Source organism: Cygnus atratus, chromosome 1 (assembly GCF_013377495.2).
Source record: "Cygnus atratus isolate AKBS03 ecotype Queensland, Australia chromosome 1, CAtr_DNAZoo_HiC_assembly, whole genome shotgun sequence".
Taxonomy (NCBI): domain Eukaryota; kingdom Metazoa; phylum Chordata; class Aves; order Anseriformes; family Anatidae; genus Cygnus; species Cygnus atratus.
The window spans coordinates 129999761-130022894 of record NC_066362.1 but is presented as its reverse complement, the minus strand read 5'-3'; the positions used below and the strand labels follow the sequence as shown (position 1 = coordinate 130022894).

The following is a 23134-nucleotide window of genomic DNA, read 5'->3' as shown; positions in this document are numbered from 1 at the left end:
TTTGCCTCTTGAATGCTGGGAAAGCTTATGGTTAAGTACTGGTAATGCAGCCAGTAACGGATTCTGTGGGGGAAAAAGAAAATCTGACATTGTACTTCTAGGTCTTCCATTTTTTCTGTGGAGTGTTTTCAGTCTTCCTGCTAGAATGGAATAGTTTGTGTGTATTAAGATATTGTTCCTGCACCTAGGTCATGGGAGAACTCAATTTTCTACCTGAAATTTCAGTTGTTAATTACAAAACCATTTGCTATGCTTGAGACAATGCTTCTTTACAGTGGATCTGCATAAAACAGCCTTATTTCTTCCTACCTTGATTATTCTAGGATAAATTTATAGTTATTCAATGTTGTACTATGAAGTGGATTTTTTTCATTTAAGACAATCTTAAGACAGATGGTGTTCCTTTTGGTTTCTCTGAGAAAGCAAATTAGTGAAAAAAGTATGAAGACAGAATAGATTCAATTTCTTCTGTGGGTTTCTTTATCCTATATTAAATATGAGCAAAATGTGTACTGCTTTCAGTGATAAATATGAAAATGAGTATATAAGATATTGTGGTGAGAATTCAGTTCAACTGTCAGTTCTCAGAGGATTTCTTCATTACAGTGTATTTTTTTCAGAATACTTTATAACACAATGTAAAATAATTTACATTATTATCTTATTTGAAAAACAATTTTTTAAATGTAAGATTAATATTTTCAAGACAATAGGTTAAATACTGTGCAGTTAAAATGTTAAGTAAAAATTTGTGGCCACAGAATTATACCAAAGTTTAGACATTATCTTACTCTGCATAAGGTATACAGTACATTTAATATATGAAATTAACTCAGTTGTTTTATAAATTAATCTTCGTTACAAGCAAAATGCTGAATTGTCTTCCCTTAACGTGCACAAGTATTGTAAATACAACTTGAAAATTACTTGTGCTAAGAGATAGCTTGTGGTTTTTATTCTTTTGTTACATTTTGTTGTTGTTGTTGTGTTTTTTGTTTGTTTGTGTTGTTTTGAATACTGTGTCCTGCACAGGTCAAGTAGGGAAGAATGTGTTGATACTCATGCAAACCTTGCTCATAAATCATGCTACAGCTGTCTTGGGCATAAGAATGAACTGTTAATCACACCAGACTGATACACATCTATATAATAAGATCATCTTTCTCCTTCTTTATACAGTCTGATCATGACACAATATTTAAACTTCATTGAGAATGAGTTAACACTTTATGAACAGCTCAAATTCTTATTTCTGAGATTGTTGTAAGCAAAACCAATCCACTGTATTTAACAAGATTAGATGGGAGAAAAAGCAGAAGGAGAACAGAGAAATAAACTTGCTATGTCTACCATGTTTTGCGCACTTGAAAAGATCGTGAAGTTACAGGTGCATTCCAACAGCTCTGTGAAGTATCCCATCCATTTTGACAAAAGACACAGAAACAAGAGATGCAGAAAATTTGTGTGGTGTTTGTTTATTTATGCTCTTTAATGCTTTTAATATTTCCTGGCCCTTTCTGGGACTTTAGTCTGAAGATTGGTTAACAGAGTTGAGAGTGGTGAGAAAATGTTCTTTCAGCAGAATTATTTTCAAAACAAAGGGGAAAAATTATTGCATAGCAGAAATTAAAGGTTTTATCTCATATCTGTCTGCAAACCTTGTTTTGAGTAATCCTATGCTACCACCCTACTGGAAGTACAATTTTTTGTTTTTCTTGATAAAAATATTTCTGTTAGTCAATCAGTCCATTACAAATCCTGATGCTCTGCCCTGTCATGTGTTGCATGGTGGGTTGATGTTGTCTGGCAGCTTAGCCCCCATCAACACTAGCATTAGGAAAGAGGCTTGGAAGGGCGGCAGCAAGGAAAAAAATGTGAGTTGAGATAATAACAGTTTAATAAGAAATAGAATAGATGGAGGGGGAAAGTGGTGCAGAAGCAATCACTCACCACCTTCTGCAGGCAGACTGGTGCCCAGCCACACTGAGCAATGGCTACTTTGGAGGATCACCCCCCTCACCATCCCGTTTTATTGCTGAGCACAATGTCAAGTGGTAAGGAGTATCCCTCTTGTGTGAGAGAGGGGTCAGCTGTCTTTGTGGTCTCCCCTCCTGGCATTTTGCCCACCCCCAGCATAATCCATAAGAGGTAGAGTGGGAAACAGAGTAATCCTTGATGCCATGCAAGTGCTGCTCGGCAATAGCCAAATCACTGCTATCAACACTGTGTTGGTCACAAATCCAAAACACAGCACTGAACAGGCTGCTAGGAAGAAAGTTAACTCTGTCCCGGCCAAACAGGTGAGGTGTGGTTTGGATGATCTTCTCACTCTTCTCTAAGTCTGTGTTGCATTGTACTTGCAAGAAAAGGTAAAAGAGGAGAAAGATAAAAGACATTGCAGAGAGCAAATACTAGCATGGGAGGTTGAGTTAGAAGTGTATATGCACGTGTGTATACATAAATCTGTGCTTCTTAGAAGAAATCACAGGTGTGATGTGCATCACCTGTTCATGTTTTAAGTCACTTTCAGGGAGATGAGGGAGTGAGGCACATGTTGCTGGCCTTCAGCTCAGAGGCCCCTGGCCATGCAAATGCTTGTGTGGTTCAGGTTGCAGGGACAGGGCCCCGAGACCACTGGTGTGAGGGCTTGGGGAGATGCTGCCAGAGCAGGCAGGGAGGAAGGACACAGGGCTGTGCATGAGCAGCTGCGTGGCTGCAAGGGGAAGGCCTTCAGCATCATGCAGGTTAATGCACTGTGGGGGCCCAGAGAGCCATCCTGGACAACCCACTTGGAGGTTGCCAATGTTCGAAGTACCCTTGGGCTTAGGATGACATAACACCAAACAATCAATTGAAAAGTATTATTGACAGAAAAAGCTACTCTGGCAGAAACTTATTAAAGGATGTTGTAGAACAACACAGGTATGGTGTGCAACCATATACACATGTATACGATATATAAGCTCTATAATGCACATATTTGTTCATATATAGATGTTATGCATGCATAAAAATATATATGGAAGGAAAAAGGAGATCAATCTGTTTCAGTTGTAGTGCATGAGGTTAGGTAGGTCCAAAATAACCTCTGTTGAGCAGTGGTCCTCTCCCAATAAGCGTCATACACAATTTTTAAAAGGCAGTATCAGACAATAAATGAGCAATGTCATGTTACATCATCTCTAAAAGACCATAAATTTTAATATCTGCATGTTTAATGTGAGTATCCTTACTGTTGTTTGCTTGCCTTTATTTTATGCAGAGCTGTTATTTTGCTGTGTGATTTGGTTGGATTCAACAGTGTCTGGGTTCCAGTATGTTCTCCAAAGGTTGTTTTAGTGCTCCCTCAGTGCTCTTGCTTGAGAAAAATGTGAAAAACCATAGAAGACTTATCTGTATGAAACTTTTCAGAAATCGGTGTGGTCCTGCAGACTAGTCATTTCATCAACAAGAAATAGAATTTGAGGCTATACAAGCCATAAATGCCCAAACTGCCCTGAACATACCAGTTTTGTGATTTGGTGGAACTTCCTGCATTTGTGCTTATCCAGCATTACTGCCTTAGCACTTCTCCTCCCTCTCTCCAGAGGTAAGCAATGGTGCCCCCTCTGCCTGGCCTATCTATTGACCCCTTAGGATGGGAGAAATGGGAGAGGCCCAGTGGCAGCACAGAACATAGAAGTTAACTCTGTCCTATGTCAAGCATCTTTAGATGACTACTACCTACCTTGTTGGTAAGCCATTCTCAGTAACAAGAACACAAGGCACCTTTGTTTTCAGCAAATGCAAAATGATTTGTAAACACGAAACGGTCAGTCTTGACACTGTGGTAGCCTGGCATAATCTGTTTTTGGAAATGAAAAAGTCTATTTCTGTGATGGTAGCAGCTCCCTCAGTCATATCTTAGCTCTCAGGACTGTTGGGTAAACTCATTGTGTAGATCTGTGAAGCTGTCCTCTCTCACCAGAGAGCTGAGAGGGAAACCACTTGCCATCCTCTGCCTTTGATATAGGCCAGTCTTCTCTTCTGTTGTCTTCTGCTTACTGTTTTGATTGCTTTTAATGCCTACAAACACAGTTCTGCAAATGCTCTCAGCAGGGATTTTTACATTTGTACATCCCTTAAGGCTTCTGCAAATGATTTTGTTACCATTTCCTCAATTGTGCTATCCATTTCTGTCTGTGGTTCTCTTTGTACATCTGTCTGCATTGGTTTAAACAGTTAGCTTATATATTTCAAAATTTGAGCAACTTATGTGATAATTTCCTTGGTAAATTGTGCAACACTACACTCTGAACGTTTATTAATGGATACTTGTGGTGCTATCATAATTATTGGTACAAGGGTTGCCTCTTTAGAGAGAAAACATTATCATAAGACTTCAAGACTTTAACTAAACTACCTAGCTTTAAATCAAACACAATAGAATCATTATTTTGATAAACTGCAATCATATGCTGTAAGTTCTAATTTAAAGAAAAAAGAATTATAGAAGTTCAATCTTCACCAGTCTGATTTTAATCTAATTGAAACCCAAGCCTGTAGTTGAAAGATTAAGAAGTTTAAAGAATCTTGCTCTATTTTAAATGATATTCTCCATTCAGAGAGCCAGCGAAGTACCCGCGTTTTTACCAGCATGTCCTTTCCTGACACATGGCGCAGTAGGAAGTACTTTGCTGCTTTCGGTTACTTTGTGTTTCACAGCGGGCAAGAGAAATTTTGTGCAATGTCTAAGGGAAAACTGAACTTTTAAAACAGTAAGTCAGTGACTCCCTGAGCCTCCAAAAATCAAATTATAGCTCTGAAGTTTGAGGCTGCTGAGCTCCCCTGCTTTTGACCCCCTGCTTTTGAAGGGAAATATTACTATAATTTGCTACCCACATTTCTTAGATTAAAAAAAAAAAAAAGTGCTTTGTGATTCTGTTAGTGTTCAGCCAAAGTTGCAGTTTCACTCTGCACGGAATTGAAACTCTCATACTCTTGATGCTCTTGGTTGAGTGACAGTCACTTCCTAGTATAAAAAATAAAATAAAATCAGCCTTAGTCCAAAAGAAAAAAAGCAAAGTGATGGTAAAGTTATTAAAGCGACTGAAGTTTGTAGCTGTAGACTGCCAAGGAGATTTCCAAAGGCACTGAGTACCTGTTGAAAATCATGGAGTTAGGTGACTACACACTGTGCTTTAGAAAACCTATTTACAATCAAAGTGAGTGGATGTTAAGCACCTCATGCTTAAGCTCTGTTCCAGTGTAATAAATCAGAGGCATTATTTAGCTGCTTGAAAAAATCAGCTTTCACAATCCAGCTTGTGTGCTGTCATTCTTTTAGGTACTATTACACAATTAAGTAAGCACACTTGTTTTATAATAAGATGAATAGCTACAGATGAGCTAAAGATAACTTTCTGCTCTGATGACATACAATCTGTGAAGTATTCTAGGTGGAATAGCTAATGTATGGTATTGCAATGAATGTTTTCCTCCTCCCAGAAAAGCGTTGAATGGTCATGTAGAACTCAGCAGGATTTTAGTGAGACACCTACATTATTTATAATAACCCTAAATGAAAACCTCAGTGCACCTTGCATGAAAAGAAAAAATCCAGTTACCTGTCAATAGCAAGCTAATCATTTTATTATTATTATTACAATATTTTAGTAATCAAGTACAAAATATGAGAAACACAGTCCTGAACCTATCATGAATTAATGAGTCCTTTTCTACTCCTTGATTGAAATAGTAATGACACTAAATGGTTTCTTCTGTGTGCTTTCTTGTTTTTGTTTACATGAGTCAGACACTAAAAGCAGGGGATTTTAAAGCATGATTGCAAATTACGTCTCTGTTCTTTCTTTAGGTTCCAGTCTTTCAAAATGAGGTCAGCTCCACAACAGTCAGAGAAATTATGAAAGGATATTCAAAATGTAAAGAAAAATATGTATGGAAGAAAGAAATAAAGTGAATAAATTAACACTAATAAATATCCTAACCATCAAGTTATCCTGTACTGTTAAGCATAGCAACTTCTAAATATGAAACTCACAGCACTTTCTACCTCTTTATATGCTGTTTTCCATGTCCTTGCCACTCTTTTTTTTTCCCTACGTTTTCCTTCCCCCTAAATCACATTCACTGAAGCTGAATTCTTAATGGAAAAAATATCTATTAAGAAATTTGTCTGTTTGTATTAGGCACTCAAAAGATTCTTAGTAAAAGGCTATTAGCAGTAGAAAGGAACCCCAAATAATCACAGAATCACAGAATGGCTGAGGTTGGAAGGGACCTCTAAAGATCATCTAGTCCAACCCCCCTGCCAAGCAGGGTCACCTAGAGCACATTGCACAGGATGGCATCCGAGTGGTTTTTGAATATCTCCAGGGAAGGAGACTCCTCAATAATAATAATAAAAATTATTAAACCTCCAAATCTAAAATATTGTTAATGTCTTTCTGTGGTCATACAGGTTGCACTAAAAATGAAAGAAAAAAAAAAAAAGGAACTTGAGCTTCTATAAATCTTTGTTGTCTCAAGTGAATTCTACCCTTGCATAACACATTTCTCTCCTGTCTGATTAACCTCACTTTCTCATTCTGAATATTTTGTAATTGCCCTCTTTCAGGATTCTCCATGGCTTGACTGTTCAACTTAAGAGTAGGTCTTATTATAGTTTCTTAAGCTATGAGACTGTACATAGGTGAAACACACAGTTTAAAATGAGAAGCATGTTCCAAAGTGGCAGGAAAGAAAGCAAATTGTGGCATAAGAGACCAAAAGAAGAAAAAAAAAAAAAGAAATCTTTTGTCACAACAGCACGTGGATTTATGAGTAATGTGAGAATTTGTTTAAAAGGCAAAAAATAGTACTCAGTTCTTTTAATGGGGGTGGAGGAGTAATTGAGCTACTACTGTTTTAATTTTAAAGACAGATATTTGAGGAAGTGGGCTGCAGCAGTTGTTTCATGTTTAATTATTTCTCAAGTTGCCGTTCAGCTGAAGAGACAGATAAAGTGGTATTACTGCTGTTGTCTTGAGTGAGTTATGTCATGCTACACTCTCCTCTCTACCTGACCTGAACCAGTGGGGACACCTTCATGCTGTTTTCTTCTGCTCTGATTTACAGTTTTCTCCAACGACAAATCTTTCAGCTGTGGAAGCACACAGAAAAATGGTATGTGAAACTTTCGTTTTAAAGTTGTTGTTAAAACTCTGTAATTGGAACTGTTGAGAAAGGTTTTCAAGAGTATGTTTTGCATTCTAACGTCTATATATGCTGTTGTGGCTATAAGTTGCAATTTATAATGATAGGAAAGGAAATCTGGCATTTATTTGCACTGATATGTTTGCAGGAGTATTATAATGTATTTTCTAATAGTTATAACTTGTGTGGTGTTCTTTGCTCTCTAGCCTTTCAATCTTTCACCTTTTAAAATTCATATGCAGCAGCTACAGAAACACTTCATTGAGAGACACCCAGCCATGTTGTTTCTGAATATTTGAAGAATACTACAGTTCAGATGGAGTTCAGTTACAGATTTGCACATGTGCTCAGTTAATATCAGAATATAAGTACTTTTGAACTTTTTATAAACACAAATGTAGAGAAATTTCTCTCTCCTTCACAGAGAAAAGGACAGCTCACATACACACTCTATCTGTACTTTTAAACTAGTTTCTCATTACAAGGACTTTGCACAAGTCATTGCCTATTTCTTCTAATTTCAGCAGGGTTTTTTCTTTATTTGTTCTGGTTCTATAACAAAGTATTTTGCATACGAACAGTTAGACACAGCACCAGAATGTAACAGTTTGCAGTTAAAATAGCTAATACATTAAAAGGGTATGGGAGCCCAAAGTATACACAGAAATGAAACACAAGGAAAGTGAGACCTAGGCTTGCTGTGCAAAGACACCAGGATTCCCTAAAATAGAGCAACAAGTAGTTGAAAATCTGAGCGTTTTAAAAGTCTCGGTCGGCATTTTTTTTGAAACCTGAAGGAACTTTCAAGCACATTCATGAAGACTTTAAGGGCCCAAATTCATTGCACCTGCTTCCAGGCACCTAGCAATGCAGTTCCTTGTCTCTGCTAGGCGTGCAGTCAGGCAGAGCTTCCTCCATGTTTGGAGAGCTGAGCAGTGCCTGAGGACAGGCCACCCCTCTCCTACATGCCCCTGGATGTCAGTGCAGCCCAGGTTGATGGCACTGCATTGAGGAACCCAAGTAAGTGCATAAAATTTGATCCCCAAGTGCAGCGTCTGAATACAGGTTCACATAGAAAGTTTGTGATGATCTAGGCAGCAATCTCATGTTGCCTAAGTCCTGGTCTATTGCTTGGATAGAGGGTTTTAAGTTGGGTTAGCAATCTTTAAAGCTTGATTCTGACTAATTTTTCCTCAAGAGCAGCAAACCTGTGGTTTGCCCCCAGTTAGCAGCAGAGGTTTTCCTTCCTTATTTTAAGGTTACCATTAGACACAGGTTCCAGTGATTGGCAAGCCCATTCTTTTTCCCAAGCCTGGTGACTAGAACGTGTCATGGCATGGACATGAATGAACAGCACCAATAAATAAAATAAAACGCACTCTCACTTAGAATTTTTTCTAGTCTAGTAAAAAATCATTTACATGAATAATATGGTATGGTCCTTGGAAAAGAAGGAAGGCAGAATACTTACAATAATGTATCCATATTTTTCTTCTGCAGTGTCTCTTTTCATTCAAAGACAGACCTGTTTTCCATGTAATGAATGTCAATGGTAGTACCCTTTCTTCTACCTCCCACTTTTCTGCCCATATTAATGGATAAAAAGAGAATACTTAAAATAAATAAATAAATAAATAAAAAGCAGGATAGTGTAGGGAAATGAATGTATTTTATCTTCTCCAAATTAGCTCCCCACTTACTCTGATTATTCTTATTCATCTTTTTCATCCAAGTGCTTGTCTATATCAGGAAATCAGAAAAGTTATTATTCCTCTAAAGTTGATTGGTTATACTGTACTGAAGGAATGGTGAATGATCGTATTCATGTCTCCACTTCGTGTGAGTTTCCAAAGTGAATTACTGTAAAGCAAATTAAAGTAATTTTTATTAAAAAATGATTCACAGATGTTGAAAATAATGAAATGGCTCATGCTTTGGAATTCATGGCCATAGTCTGGTTAGTCAAGATCAGCTTTTCCTGAGTAATTTATAAATTATAGTCATGGCTATCAACCTGGATATTTCATAGTTCATAGAATCACAGAATGCTTTGGTTTGGAAGAGATCTTAAAGACCATCTAGTTCCACCCTCCCTGCCATGGGCAGGGACACTGCCCATGGACACCAGGGACACCCTCCCTGCCATGGGCAGGGACACTGCCCACCAGATCAGGTTGCCCAAAGCCTCATCCAACCTGGCCTTAAACGCCTTCAGGGATGGGGCAGCCACAGCTTCTCTGGGCAACCTGTTCCAGGGCCTCACCACCCTCATAGAGAAGAATTTCTTCCTTATATCTAATCTAAACCTACCTTCTTTCAGTTTAAAGCCATTACCCCTTGTGCTCTCACCACACTCGCTGACACAGAGTCCCTCCCCAGCTTTCCCATGGGCCCCCTTTAGGGGCTGGAAGGCCACTATAAGGTCTCCCTGGAACCTTCTTTTCTCCAGACTGAACAACCTCAGCTCTCTCAGACTGTCTTTGTAGGAGAGGTGCTTCAGCCCTCTGATCATCTTTGTGGCCCTCCTCTGGACTCATTCTAATAATTCCATGTCCTTCTTGTGCTGGGGGCCCCAGAGCTGAACGCAGGACTCCAGATGGGGTCTCACAGGAGCAGAGAAGAGGGGGAAAATCAGCTCCCTTGATCTGCTGGCCACACTTCTTTTGGTGTAGCCCAAGATACTGCTGGCTTTCTGGGCTGCAAGCACCCATTGACACTTTGCACATTTAACCAAATCTTCCCTTTCTTTGGACCTTCTGAAGGGAAGAAAGCTCTGTGTCTCTTTGTGGGAATGGGAAGGGAAGTAATGGTAGAGGAAGGGCTGTGGTGTAATGCACTACCAGGAAGCTGATATGATTTTCATATGCCAACATAGTGGAAGATCTGCACTGTATTTTAACATTTTTCCTTTTATACTGAAGCTTTATATTCAGAAGCTGACTGAATCCCCAAAGTGACTCCACTCAGTTGTTGAATCTAGAATTGCAGTGCTGTGAGAGACTTGATCTAGCTTCTCTTCCACTGGCTGCCCTGCTAATCACTAGAGTGCTCCTCCAGATACAGAGATGAACCAGGAGATTTAGCATTGTTATCTGAGATAATGCAGAAACACTAAGTTATACTTGCATTCTGAAGGGATATAGTGGTGTAAGTAAACAGAGCATAAAATATGAATTCCCAATTAATCTGTGTCATCTACAAAGCACATCTAAGGAACTGCTCAGCAGTGTTTTCACATACTGTCTATATAATGAGAAGGTCTTAATATGTTCGTGCTAGCCAGATAAAGAGCCAAAACATTTCCAGGTATCTTGAACACTTTACCTAATCACATGATTTTCAGCTGCTTACCTGGTTATCTACATTTAGTAAGTATTATTCTATAAGTAACTAATTCTGTTTTTTAAAGAGCATTGAGTACCATGTGTCTATCTGCAGTCCTTCAAAACTGAGTTCTTCAGGTAGAAATGAGTTATTTTGATTTATGGTCATTTTGGTCATCTTGAAACCTCTTGGCCTGCACCAGACAGAGGCAGTTATGAAGTTATGCAATACAGCAAAATGGTCACGGCCCCTCTGCCTGTGCTAGGCAAGCCAAGGCTGGCAGCATGCCTGGCTGACTGGCTGTCACTGGCGTCAGGGCCAGGGCATCTTTGTCACTGAGAGCTGCTGAAGAAGTAACTAGTATGTTATGAAGTATTAAAATCCCATTGCTCTTCCCGCCATACACACTACTCTGTAAAGCAGTCAAGATCACAAAGACTTGAGAGAGTGTGTTTTTTTCAAGGCTTTACAAATGTTTATGGGATTTTGGCTCTGAATATTGAATTATTATAATTCTTTTAAGATACATGTTCCATATTAAATCTGTTTGATCTTCAGTTTCAGACCTACCACTGATACAGTGCCCTCTTGGCCCTCTGTCTTCATTGGACAGTGAAAATGCAAGCTGGTATTAAAGTATATTGAAGCATAGAATGGCTCAACTTGGAAGGGCCCTTACAGATCAGATAACTCCAGTGCCACTGAAATAGGGGCCAGGTTGGTCATCCACAGCTTCTCTGGGCAACCTGTTCCAGTGCCTCACCACCCTCTGAGTGAAGATTTTCCTCCTAATCTCTAACCTGAATTTATCCTCTTTTAGTTTAAGACCATTCCCCCTTGTCCTGTCATTACCTATCTGAGTAAGGAGTCCTTCTCCATCCTTTTTATAAGACCCCTTTAAGTATTGAAAGGTCGCAATGAGGTCTCCCTGGAGCTTTCTCTTCTTCAGGCTGAACATGCCCAGATGTCACAGCCTTTCTTTGTAGGAGAGGTGCTCTAGCCCTCTGATCACCTTTGTGGCCCTCCTCTGGACTAGTTCTAACAGGTCCACACCCTTCTTGTGCTGGGGACCCCAGACCTGGATGCAGCATTCCAGATGGGACCTCACGAGGGCAGAGTAGAGGGGGACAATCCCCTCCTTTGACCTGCTCACCACACCTCTTTTGATGCAGCCCAGGACACAGTTGGCCACAGTTGAGGCATAGTCATTGACTGTTTTTGGTCAACCATGCATTTATTCTGACACATAATAGAGGAAGAATGCTTATGTGAAATTTGAATTATACATGCAGCTGTTAGTCAGTACATTTTTGAAAATTTATACTAGATCTTAATTGTCTATAGATTTTCTTTATGTTTTTGTCTGCTTCTAAATCCTAACTTATTTATGCATATTATACATTTTCAATTTGCTGGATGTCTAACACTGCTTACCCTTAAAATTCACAGACTTTAATCACCCATCTTGTAATCTTTAGCAGATTTTTTAACTTTTTAAGATTCATTACTTAGAAAGTGATATTTATCTTATCACTACTATGTTTAGTGATAAGAGAGGAAAGAAAGCATCTGAGGAAACACCAATATAAGCCTTCCCTTAGACTTAGAATCCTTCCTGCACATCCACTTCTGGCCACGGTAAGACAGGATCTCAGGTGAACTGAATATTTAACCCAGTACATGGTTGATCTGATGTCCTATGACATATGTTCCCGTTGCACTCAATTAATACCTCCCTATTTCCTTATTTTTAGGTACCTCATGCAGAGACATCAAATGCACTGCCCTTTGTATTGCTCTTCTTATTTCCACTGCTGCTGTCAGGAGCTTGGTTTCCTAAAAGTTTACCCTGCGATGTAGAAGCCTCTGAAGGTACAGTGAGAGTGGACTGCAGCGATCGTCGCCTCACAGAAGTCCCCAGAGGGATCCCTGCAAATGCTACAAACCTGACCCTGACTATTAATCATATCCCCCACATCTATCCAACATCTTTTGCTTATCTTGAAAGGCTCGTGGAGATTGACTTCAGATGCAACTGCGTGCCTGTCAGACTGGGGCCCAAGGATCATGTGTGCACCAGGACACCAACAATTGAGAATGGCAGTTTTGCTGCTCTGACAAGACTGAAGTCGTTGTACTTGGATGCAAATCAGTTGTCGGAAATACCCCGGGGTCTTCCTACTACTTTAAGTCTGCTAAGTCTGGAAGCAAACAGTATCTTTTCTATCAAAAAAGCTAATTTCTCAGAACTAAAAAACATAGAAATATTGTATCTGGGACAGAACTGTTACTACCGTAACCCGTGCAATGTTTCATTTGAAATTGAACAAACAGCCTTTCTGGATCTGAAAAATTTGACAGTACTGTCCCTGAAGTCTAACAACTTAACTCATATTCCACCCAACCTGTCCTCTACTTTAAAGGAATTGTATATTTACAATAACATAATTCAAGAGGTTCAGGAATATGATTTAAGTGCCCTTCACAACCTAGAAATTCTTGATCTCAGTGGTAACTGCCCACGTTGCTATAATGCCCCATATCCTTGTATTCCCTGCCCCAATAACGCACTTAAGATACATTCAAAGGCTTTTTATTCCTTGAAAAAATTAAGAATTTTGAGACTTCACAGTAACTCTCTTCAGAGTATACCCAGCAGCTGGTTTAAAAACACCAGGAATCTCAAAGAGCTTGACCTCTCCCAAAATTTCCTCATGAAGGAGATTGGAGATGCTCAGTTTTTGAAGTTTGTCCCCAGACTTGTAGAGCTGGATCTGTCCTTTAATTTTGAACTGCAGATGTATTCTCCGTCCTTGAACCTGTCTAAGACATTTTCTACCCTCTCAAATCTGGAAATCCTGAGGATCAGGGGTTATGTCTTTAAAGAACTGAAAAAAGAAAATCTATTTCCATTGCTCAAGCTTAGAAATCTAACAGTGTTGGATCTTGGGACTAATTTTATTAAAGTTGCTGACCTAACAGTGTTCAAGAAATTCCAAGCTCTTAAAGTCATAGATCTGTCAGTGAATAAAATTTCTCCTTCTTCAAGTGAAAGCAACTCTTATGGAATTTGCTCTAATCCCAGGATTTCAGTAGAGCAACGCAACAGGCAAGTTTTACAAGAGATGCATTATTTCAGGTATGATGAGTATGGCCGAAGTTGCAAGTCCAAAGACAAAGAGGCTAATTCCTACCGACCTTCAGTTAATAGGGATTGTCTGGATTATGGAAAAACTCTGGATTTAAGCAGAAACAACATATTTTTTATTAGCCCCTCAGACTTCCGGGATCTTGATTTCCTCAGATGCCTCAACTTGTCAGGTAATGCAATAAGTCAAACTTTAAATGGAAGTGAATTCCACTACCTGTCTGGATTGAAATATCTGGATTTTTCTAACAACAGGATTGACTTGCTATACTCGACTGCTTTCGAAGAGCTGAAACTTTTAGAAATTCTAGACCTAAGCAACAACAAACATTATTTTCTGGCAGAAGGTGTTACTCATGTCCTTAGTTTCATGAAAAACTTGGCCTATCTGAAAAAGTTGATGATGAATGAGAATGAGATTTCTACCTCTATTAGCACAGGGATGGAAAGCCAATCTCTTAAAATTTTAGAATTCAGAGGAAATCGTTTAGATGTTTTATGGATGGATGGGAATGCTAGATACCTGTCATTCTTCAAGAATCTGACCAACTTGGAACAACTGGATATTTCCTTTAACTCACTCAGTTTTTTGCCTTCTGGTATTTTTGAAGCTATGCCTCCAGAACTCAAGATACTCAACTTAACCAATAACCGGTTGAAGACTTTCAAGTGGGGAAAACTCTACTTGCTGAAGAAACTAACAACTTTGGACCTCAGCAACAACCTTCTGACTGCTGTTCCCCGAGAACTGTCCAATTGCACTTCCACACTCCAAGAACTGATTCTCCGAAACAATCGCATTCAACGGTTAACCAAATATTTTCTCAGAGGTGCAATTGGACTGAAATACTTGGATCTCAGTTCAAACAAGATCCAAATAATTAAGAAATCTAGCTTCCCTGAAAATGTCATTAACAACCTGAAGATGCTGCTTTTGCATGGCAATCCTTTCAAGTGCAATTGTGATGCAGTGTGGTTTGTTTGGTGGATCAACCAGACTCAAGTGACTATTCCTCTTCTGGCCACAGATGTGACGTGTGCTGGCCCAGGGGCACATAAAGGAAGGAGTTTGGTTTTCTTGGATCTGTATACCTGCGAGTTGGACACCTCCTATTTGATCATGTATGCTTTATCAGCTTCAGCTGTCCTAGGTTTTATGGTGTTTGCTGTTATGAACCACCTATATTTCTGGGATGTGTGGTATAGTTATCATTACTGCACTGCAAAGTTGAAGGGCTATAGACGTTTGCCTTTACCAGATGCTTGCTATGATGCTTTTATTGCCTTTGACAATACAGATCTGGCTGTGAACGAGTGGGTGATGACAGAATTGGTTGAAAAGCTGGAAGATCAAAAACCCAGAAAGTTCAATTTATGCCTGGAAGAAAGGGACTGGCTTCCAGGACAGCCAGTCTTTGACAACCTTTCCCAGAGCATTCAACTGAGCAAAAAGACCATATTTGTGCTAACCAACAAGTATATTAAAAGTGGCAGCTTCAAGACAACATTTTACATGGCCCACCAGCGCCTGCTAGATGAAAAGATTGATGTGATTATCTTGATATTTCTTGAGAAGGTATTGCAGAAGTCCCGGTATGTTAGGCTGAGGAAAAGGCTGTGCAGAAGTTCTGTCTTGGAATGGCCGACTAACCCTCGATCTCAGCCCTACTTTTGGCAGACTCTGAAAAATGCCATAGCTACATGCAATACCCTGGCTTACAACAACCTTCTCCAGGAAACTGTTTAGCTCTACCATTCACTGTAGAATATTTTTACTATACACGGTGAGGAAAAGATACTGAACTTGATATGGAGAACGTGTAAGTTTGCTGTGACAGGATTCAATATAAATTGTTGCCAGCAAATGTTTAGCTGACATATACCTTGCTTGGCATTTGTTACTGCACTGTGAGAGAACATGCACTCCCCACTGGAAGTCCCTGGTTTAGAACAGAATGGCCACTTCCAGCTTTCAGTTCACTGGAGGCCTCCAGCATCTCCTGTGGTTGGGTCAAGTGTGCGTGAGACACTTGTTCACCTTACTTTAGTACACAGGATTCCAGGAGGAGTTGGGCCATGCCCAAAGTTGCTGTTATTTGGATCACTGTTGGAGTAAATGTGATTTTATTAGAAAATTATAGTTAGTGTGTTTCTATGTATTTATGAAAAACAGGGACAGCATTTACTGACACATTCATCTCAGAAAGTACCTTAAGCAAATTTCACATTTAGGAGTCAGGAAAATGTAAGCACGATTATCTTTTCAACTCAGGCTTCCAGCAGCTGAGTCTACCAGTTCTGTCTGACTGGGCAACAGCCCTGATCACTGGGGAAATGATGTGCTGGTGGGAATGCTGCCAAGGGCTTGGATGTGGGATGGGAGCTCTCCTGCTGTTGGATTGTCCAAAAGGTCATAAACCTGAAGAAGTTTTGGAGAAGTCGCATGGGCTAAAATAAGAAGGTATGACAGAAACAAGTTCAGAAGGGCTCGCAGGCAGTGCGTTGGAAAGAGTTTGGGAAGGGAATCCCTTTGCATGGAGCTGCTGCATGGGAGTGAGGAGGGGGAGCAGGACAGCAGGTAGGCTGAGGGAAACCTTTGAAAATGGCAGATGGAGAAAACTGTGGAAAACAAAGGGGATGAGATAAAGAAAGGAAAGTAGGAAAAAAGAAGTGGGAAGAATTGGAAAGAATAGAGAAAAACACTAGCTAAATTACGGCATGATAGAAGTAAAGAAGGATTTACTGATAATTTCCAAGCAATCTGTTCGCTTTCCCTTTCATCTGCTTCCTTGGCTGCTGTCTGAGCTGGCTGCTCCCTGAGATCTCAAGGCTTCTGTCCAGTGATGTGTGGTTGGCTTTAGGAGCTCAGCTTCACCATTTCCACCCAGGTCCTGTGTCACAACCCCTTGTGTATCAACTGGGACAGTGTCAGCAGGTCCAGACAGAGGTGGGATCTGGGGACACACTAAACTGTCAGAATCACTTACCTCTGCCTGCCCAGACCTTCTCCAGAGCAAAACACCATCAAACTACAAAACATGTAAGACCAAGTCATACAAGGAGAGAAACCATCTGACTATTTCTTTAGCCATACCGTGATTGCTCCAGAGCATTTTCAAGCCCTCCTTTCATTCTTGTTCCCCAGGCAGATCTCTTCCACAGTGTCTGCTTAAAACCTAATCTGGGAATGTGCCTGACTTTAGAGATAACCTTAAGAAGAGAACAAATGCTGTTTAGAAAAATAAAGGTTTGGGCCTATTCCTCACTCTGGTTTACAGAGCATCCTCAAAAAACGTGACAGTTTTTCAGCTGAAGTCTTTAAAGAGGCATCATAAACCTTCGTGTGTTGCTCAGATAGTTTTGGGAGAAGCAATGTGCTCTCACCTTGCACTTCTGTCTGCAGCACAGTCTGGGCAGCTTCTCTCCTCTCTCTTAAAGCCTTTTCTCTTCTGGTTACTGGTCTGGCCCACGGGGAGCAGATGCTCTTTATTGATTTGAATCTACTTATCCCAGCTGCCTTCTGCATTTCCACACCCCAATTTCTGCCTGGTCCTTTCCTCAAACAAGACATTTTTGTTTTAGTTCTAGGCATCCAGGCAGACAAGAGCACAAACACAAAGAAGAAAACCAACTTTCACATAATATTAGAGATAAGAAGGGTGTTATTTTTCGCCTCAGTTTTTTGCAGCAGTTTTATTGATGAACAACTGAAACAGGAGAAAGAGGAGGACCTCGGTAGCAAAGTGGGTGTTTTATAGCTATATTTTAAAGAATGTCTTTAATGGTTGTGTTTGTAAGCCTAAACAATCTGTATCTGTAAATAGAATACCATGAGCTGTAATGCAACTCTCTTCACAAGGTAATGCTGAAATAGGGACCTCTGCTCCTCAGTTACTCCCATGACATGTCCCTCCCTCTCCCCACACCACTTCTTCTACCTGAAACAGCTTCCCCTTTCTCAGCCTGTGTGGTTAGGGCACAAGATCACTTGGCCTATCTGAGGTTATGAGAAGTATTTTCTCCTCTTCCATTGAGAAGTGATGAAAGGATAGGTACGGGATGAGTAGCAACGGGTATATGTACAAAAGTCTGAGCTTACGGTATGGTGAGATGTTTACTTATGCTGCAGTGCAAGACTGCAGAGACTCCAGGGATGCTGCATCAAACCCTTTGTGAGTATCTGAGAGAGACAACAAACTGTGCTGTGGTTTGCAGTGGGAAACAAGTAGTCTTCTGGCATGGCACTGCCTGCTGTCAGAGGCAGTGCTCTTGAACAGAGGCTTAGTCACAAGGAGAAGAGCCCACCACAGCTTTCACGTGGCAAAACCCTTCCTGATACCTTCACCCTTCCCCTGCAACAAACACACAGCCAGGGGAATAAGGAGGGATTGAGGAATACTGCAACACTTTAACCTAGTACTGAAGTCCACCACTAAAGCATGCTACTAAGTTCTACATCTACATGTTTCTTGAAGAACCATGGATGGTGAATCAACTACTTCCCTGGGCAGCCTATTCTAATGCCACACAATCCTTTCAGTAAAGAAATTTCTTCTAGTATCCAAACTAAATCTCCCCTGATGCAACTTGAGGCCATTTTCCCATGCCTTGTCACTTGGTGCTTGGGAGAAAAGCCCAATCCTCACTGCTCTACAACCTCCTTTAATGTAATTGTACAGTGTGATAAGGTATCCCCTGAGCCACCCTTTCTCTAGGATAAACATCAGTTCCCTCAGCTGCTCCTTTTAAAATCTGTTTTACAGGCCCTTTACCAGCTTTATCGTTCTTCTCTGGACATGCTCCAGCACCTCGATGTCCTTCTTGTAGTGAGGGGCCCAAAACTGAACCAGTATATAAAATCCTCTTTTACCTCTTTGATCTCATTTTTAAGAACTGGCATATGAGAAACAGCTGACTCACTGTGAGAATAATTTACATTGGAAGAGACCTCTGGAGGTCAAAACAGGTCTAATTTCAACATAGCATCTTCTTGCTTAGGTCCTTGCTCATATATAAACTTGGAGCACTTTGTAGGAAAAATGACATCCCATTCAGGAACATGATAACAGCATCTGTAAAAGATCCTGTGAAGATCAGGAGTTCTTGTTCTGTAGTAATTGTATTTGGGTCACAAGCACTCCAAACCAGCAAACCTTTGTCATCTGAATACCCCCTGCCTCTTCATTTTCTAAATCTCGCTCTGAGAGTACCTGCCTGAAGAAAGAATCTCTGTGATAAACTGTTCATCTGAAATATTCGGTCATCAGTGACATTCTTCCGTTTACTCTTAACAAGATATTCATTTAGGTCCTTATTCTTCCCAGTTGTCTCTGTAGGACCTCAGCTTCATCAAGTGTGTATGGAAGTTAGCCTCTTAATTTGGGAAGATAAATTTTGTGTCTAAATGCAAAAGACATACACAAAAATCCACCATTATCTCCATGAGTATAAATGGGAAAACTAAAGCACAGAGAAGTCAAACCATTTCTATAGTGTCCATTTGCTGATAGTGAAACTGAAAAAGAGAATCTAGACATGTAATTTTTAAAAGGAACCTGGATGCATTCCTTGGTTAATGAGTACATTCACATTATTTATACATGGGATTATTTACTTAGAAAAATAGACAAGTTGAAAATCAAGTGTGGACATGGGGACAAATTCTTACTTTGGTTGTGCAGATTATTGAAACAATGTTGAGGCAGTTGGAAACCCTATTAAGGTATTTAAAACTGGTTTAGTGTTGTTGTTTGTTTTGTTTTGTTTTGTTTTGGGGGGAGGAGTTTCTTTGCTCCAGGTATGCAGCTGAAGAAGTGGTATCAGAATAGCAACAGATCTAAATCAGTGGCCTTATCTATCTGGCCTTTGTCTTCCTTCCTTTGTTCTTACTGAGACATACTGCTAATGGCAAAGTTCTGAGCAAACGCAGATCTAGATAACTGTGGTTTTGTTTGTTTGTTTGTTTTGTTTTGAAAAAAGAATCACACACTAAAAAAACATCTTTGCCAGTGCAAATTCAGAAACATTTAAGCAAATAAAATTTCAGGCTTTTTGTAGCTGTGTCATTACTATTACTGACAATAGGTCAATAGGTTTATATAATTATGGAAAATCTGGCAAGCTTGCAAAACTGAAGGATTTGGGTTTCAGTTTCTACCAGTTTCAATGTTTTATTTTATTTTTATTTTTTCGGAATATTTTCTTTCTTCTTACAAACCATGTTCTAGTTTCATTGCCTTAGCTTTTGGGTTTATCTATGCTATACTCCTCATAGAAATATCTGCATTCCTGACTTTACATACTTTATCAATTTTTTTTTTTTACAACTCCACAAGAATGAGAGGTTCTGGAAGTAGGTGTTACTTAAAAACACACATGACCAGTCTTGTATTTTCCTAATTATATTGACTTTTTAATTAAAGACAGTCTGTCAATTAGACCTTCATTTTTGATACAACTTTTTTCCTCTCCTGTGTTTCTTCTGCTGAAGAACTCAACTGAAAGCTGATTTTTAACTGACATCCCTCAATGGGAAATTGCTCTCAGCGTTCAAAGGAAAAATTCCTGAATCATAAAACAAGTGAGTTTTAACCTTATATTCTTGTTTTCTTGTTTACAGATGATTCTAACCTATCACTTACTGAGAATATTGAGATTCATTCATCTATGTGGAAAGATCATATTCATACAGGATTATGCTCTTGAACACTGCAGCTGAATTCTACATTTTATTCAATATAAAATCTCATAACCTAATTATCTTATTGCCTTGGACCATGACCTATCTTACTTTCAGGTGTGGTGTTATGTAAGCGAAACTCAGACACTAAGTGCTGCTTGTTTACTTAGTCGGAACACACATTTGTGAAGAAAAAGCAGCAACTTCCAAAAAAAGAATTTAATTGACCCTTGCTCCTTTGGAAAAACAAATCTAAAAGCCCTTCCACAATTTCCAGTGCTTTCCAAGAAGAAGAAGAAAAAGAAATGATGCGTACCCTATAGTTAATTCCAGGAAGTGTAATCTCATGAAAAAGGAAGTCACGACTAGTGATTTTAGTTTGTGATTGCAGCCAGGGATCAGGTTAGGAAAGCCAAAGCCCTTTTAGAATTAAGTTTGGCCAGGGACATCAAGGGCAACAAAAAAGGGTTCTATAGGAACACTGGTGATAAGAGGAAGATTAGGGAAATTGTGGGCCCTCTCTGGAAGGAAATGGGAGACCTGGTCACCTGGCATATACAAAAGGCTGAGGTACTCAATGGCTTCTTTGCCTTCTTCTTCATCAACAAGAGCTCCACACACATAGCCCAAGCCCCAGAAGGCAAAAGCAGGGGCTGGGAGAATGACGAACCACCCACTGTAAGAGAAGATCAGGTTTGAGACCTTCGAAGGTCCTGAAGGTGCATAAGTCCATGGGACCTGATGAGATACATGCACGGGTCCTGAGGGAACCGGCAGATGTAGTTTCTAAGTCACTGTCCATCGTATTTGAGAATTTGTGGCTGTCCAGTGAGGTTCTCACTGACTGGAAGAGGGGAAATATAACTCCCATTTTTAAAAAGGGAAAAAAGGAAGACTTGGGGAACTACAGGCTAATCAGTCTCACATTTGTGCCTGGCAAGATCATGAAGCAGATCCTCCTGGAAACAGTGCTAAGCCAACATGGCTTCACTCAGGGCAGATCATGTCTGACAAATCTGGTGACCTTCTACGAGGGGCTTACGGCACTGGTGGATAGGGGAAGAGCAACTGACATCAACTACATGGATTTGTGCAAAGCACTTGACATTGTCCGCCATAATATCCTTGTCTCTAAATTGGAGAGAAATAGATTTGACAGTTGGACCACTTGGTGGGTAAAGAATTGACTGGATGGTCACACTCAAAGAGTTGTGTCCCACAGCTCAATGCCCAGGTGGAGATCATTAATGAGTGATATTCCTCAGAGGTCAGTATTGGGACTGGAATTATCCAACATCTTTGTCAGTGACGTGGACAGTGACATTGAATGCACCCTCAGCAAGGTTGCCTATGACACCAAGTTGTGTGGTGTGGTCAACACGCTGGAGGGAAGGAATGCCATCCAGAGGGACCTTGACAGGGTTGAGAGGTGGGCCTGTTCAAACCTCATAAGATTCAACAAGGCCAAGTACTGCACCTGGGCCAGGACAACACCAAGCACAAATAGAGGCTGGGTGGAGAATGGATTGACAGCAGCCCTGATGAGAAGGGCCTGGGGGTGTTGGTTGATGAGAAACTCAACATGAGCCAGAAATGTGTACTTGCAGCCCAGAAACACAACCATATCCTGGGCTGCATCAAAAGAAGCGTGGCCAGTAGGGTGAGGGAGGGGATTCTCGCCCTCTGCTCTGCTCTCGTGAGACCCCACCTGGAGCCCTGTGTTCAGCTCTGGGGCCCCCAGCACAAGGACATGGACCTGTTGGAGAATGAGTCCAGAGGAGGGCCACAAAGATGATCAGAGGGCTGGAGCACCTCTCTTACAAAGACAGTCTGAGAAAGCTGGGGTTGTCCAGTCTAGAGAAGAGAAAGCTCTGGGCAGACCTTAAAGAGGCCTTTCAGTACCTAAAGGGGGCCCACAGGAAAGCGGGGGAGGAACTGGACAAGGGGTAATGGCTTTAAATTAAAAGAGGGTAAGTTTAGATTAAATATAAGGAAGAAATTCTTCTCTTTGAGGGTGGTGAGGCACTGGAACAGGTTGCCCAGAGAAGTTGTGGATGCCCCATCTCTAGAAATGTTCAAGGCCAGGTTGGATGTGTCTTTGAACAACCTGGTCTAGTGGCAGGGGGATTGGAACTAGGTGGTCTTTAAGATCCCTTCCAACCCAAACCATTCTATGATTCTATTATGTAGCTGATACAACATTTTCTGTTGTTTCAGAACAGAATATCTCTGCCTGGATGTCTCTTGTAATTCTACCATGAAGCTCATTCTAGCAACTGGCATCAGAAAAGAATAAGTTTCTCATGTTGATGACCATCTTGGTTTTTGGTTTTGCTGTGCACTTGTTTTTTGGTTTGTGCTGTTTTAGCTTGGGTCTGGAAAGAGAGGGAAAGGAAGAGGGTGCTGTTGAGGGATTGTAGCAAGTCAGTTCATTTCAGTGGTGGCTGAGAGAGAGACATGCTGCACCTTGAAGGATCACTCTAAGTTTTCTAAATATTATGAAACACATGCCAGAGTAAGTGATGCACATAAAGAATAAATTATCTCATGACTTTACTTGTGTAATACTTATCCCTGCCCTACACATTCTATTTTCTCATTTGTTCCACTTGCTTAAGAAAAGGAATAATGTCGCAAGCATGGACAATGCTTCCTCAATGCATTTTTAAGTATAAGTAACAATGTCCGGAAGATATTTATTTATCAATCACAGCTGTCACATGCATGTAAGGAATAAGTCAAAGACTGAAGACTCCCTCATTCTCAGCCACTCTACTTCTACCTCAACT

General features: G+C 40.3%; 1 protein-coding gene across 4 annotated transcripts; it reads left to right on the top strand.

Moving 5' to 3' along the window:
- The first annotated feature begins 6870 nt into the window (after window positions 1-6870).
- Window positions 6871-22900, top strand: TLR7 (toll like receptor 7). Of its 4 annotated transcripts, none has more exons than XM_035542205.1 (3): window positions 6871-7027; window positions 7117-7164; window positions 12273-20121. In XM_035542205.1, exons 2-3 carry the CDS (start codon window positions 7162-7164, stop codon window positions 15411-15413), a joined length of 3144 nt encoding a protein of 1047 aa, XP_035398098.1. In that variant the 5' UTR covers window positions 6871-7027; window positions 7117-7161; the 3' UTR covers window positions 15414-20121. The 4 variants fall into 4 exon arrangements, 3 of the variants coding, with proteins under 3 accessions (XP_035398098.1, XP_035398100.1, XP_035398099.1); XM_035542207.1 differs by adding an exon at window positions 20286-22900 and having other exon boundaries at window positions 6942-7164; window positions 12273-15450; XR_004777965.1 differs by adding an exon at window positions 20286-22899 and having other exon boundaries at window positions 6951-7164; window positions 12273-16127.
- Window positions 22901-23134: the final 234 nt, after the last annotated feature.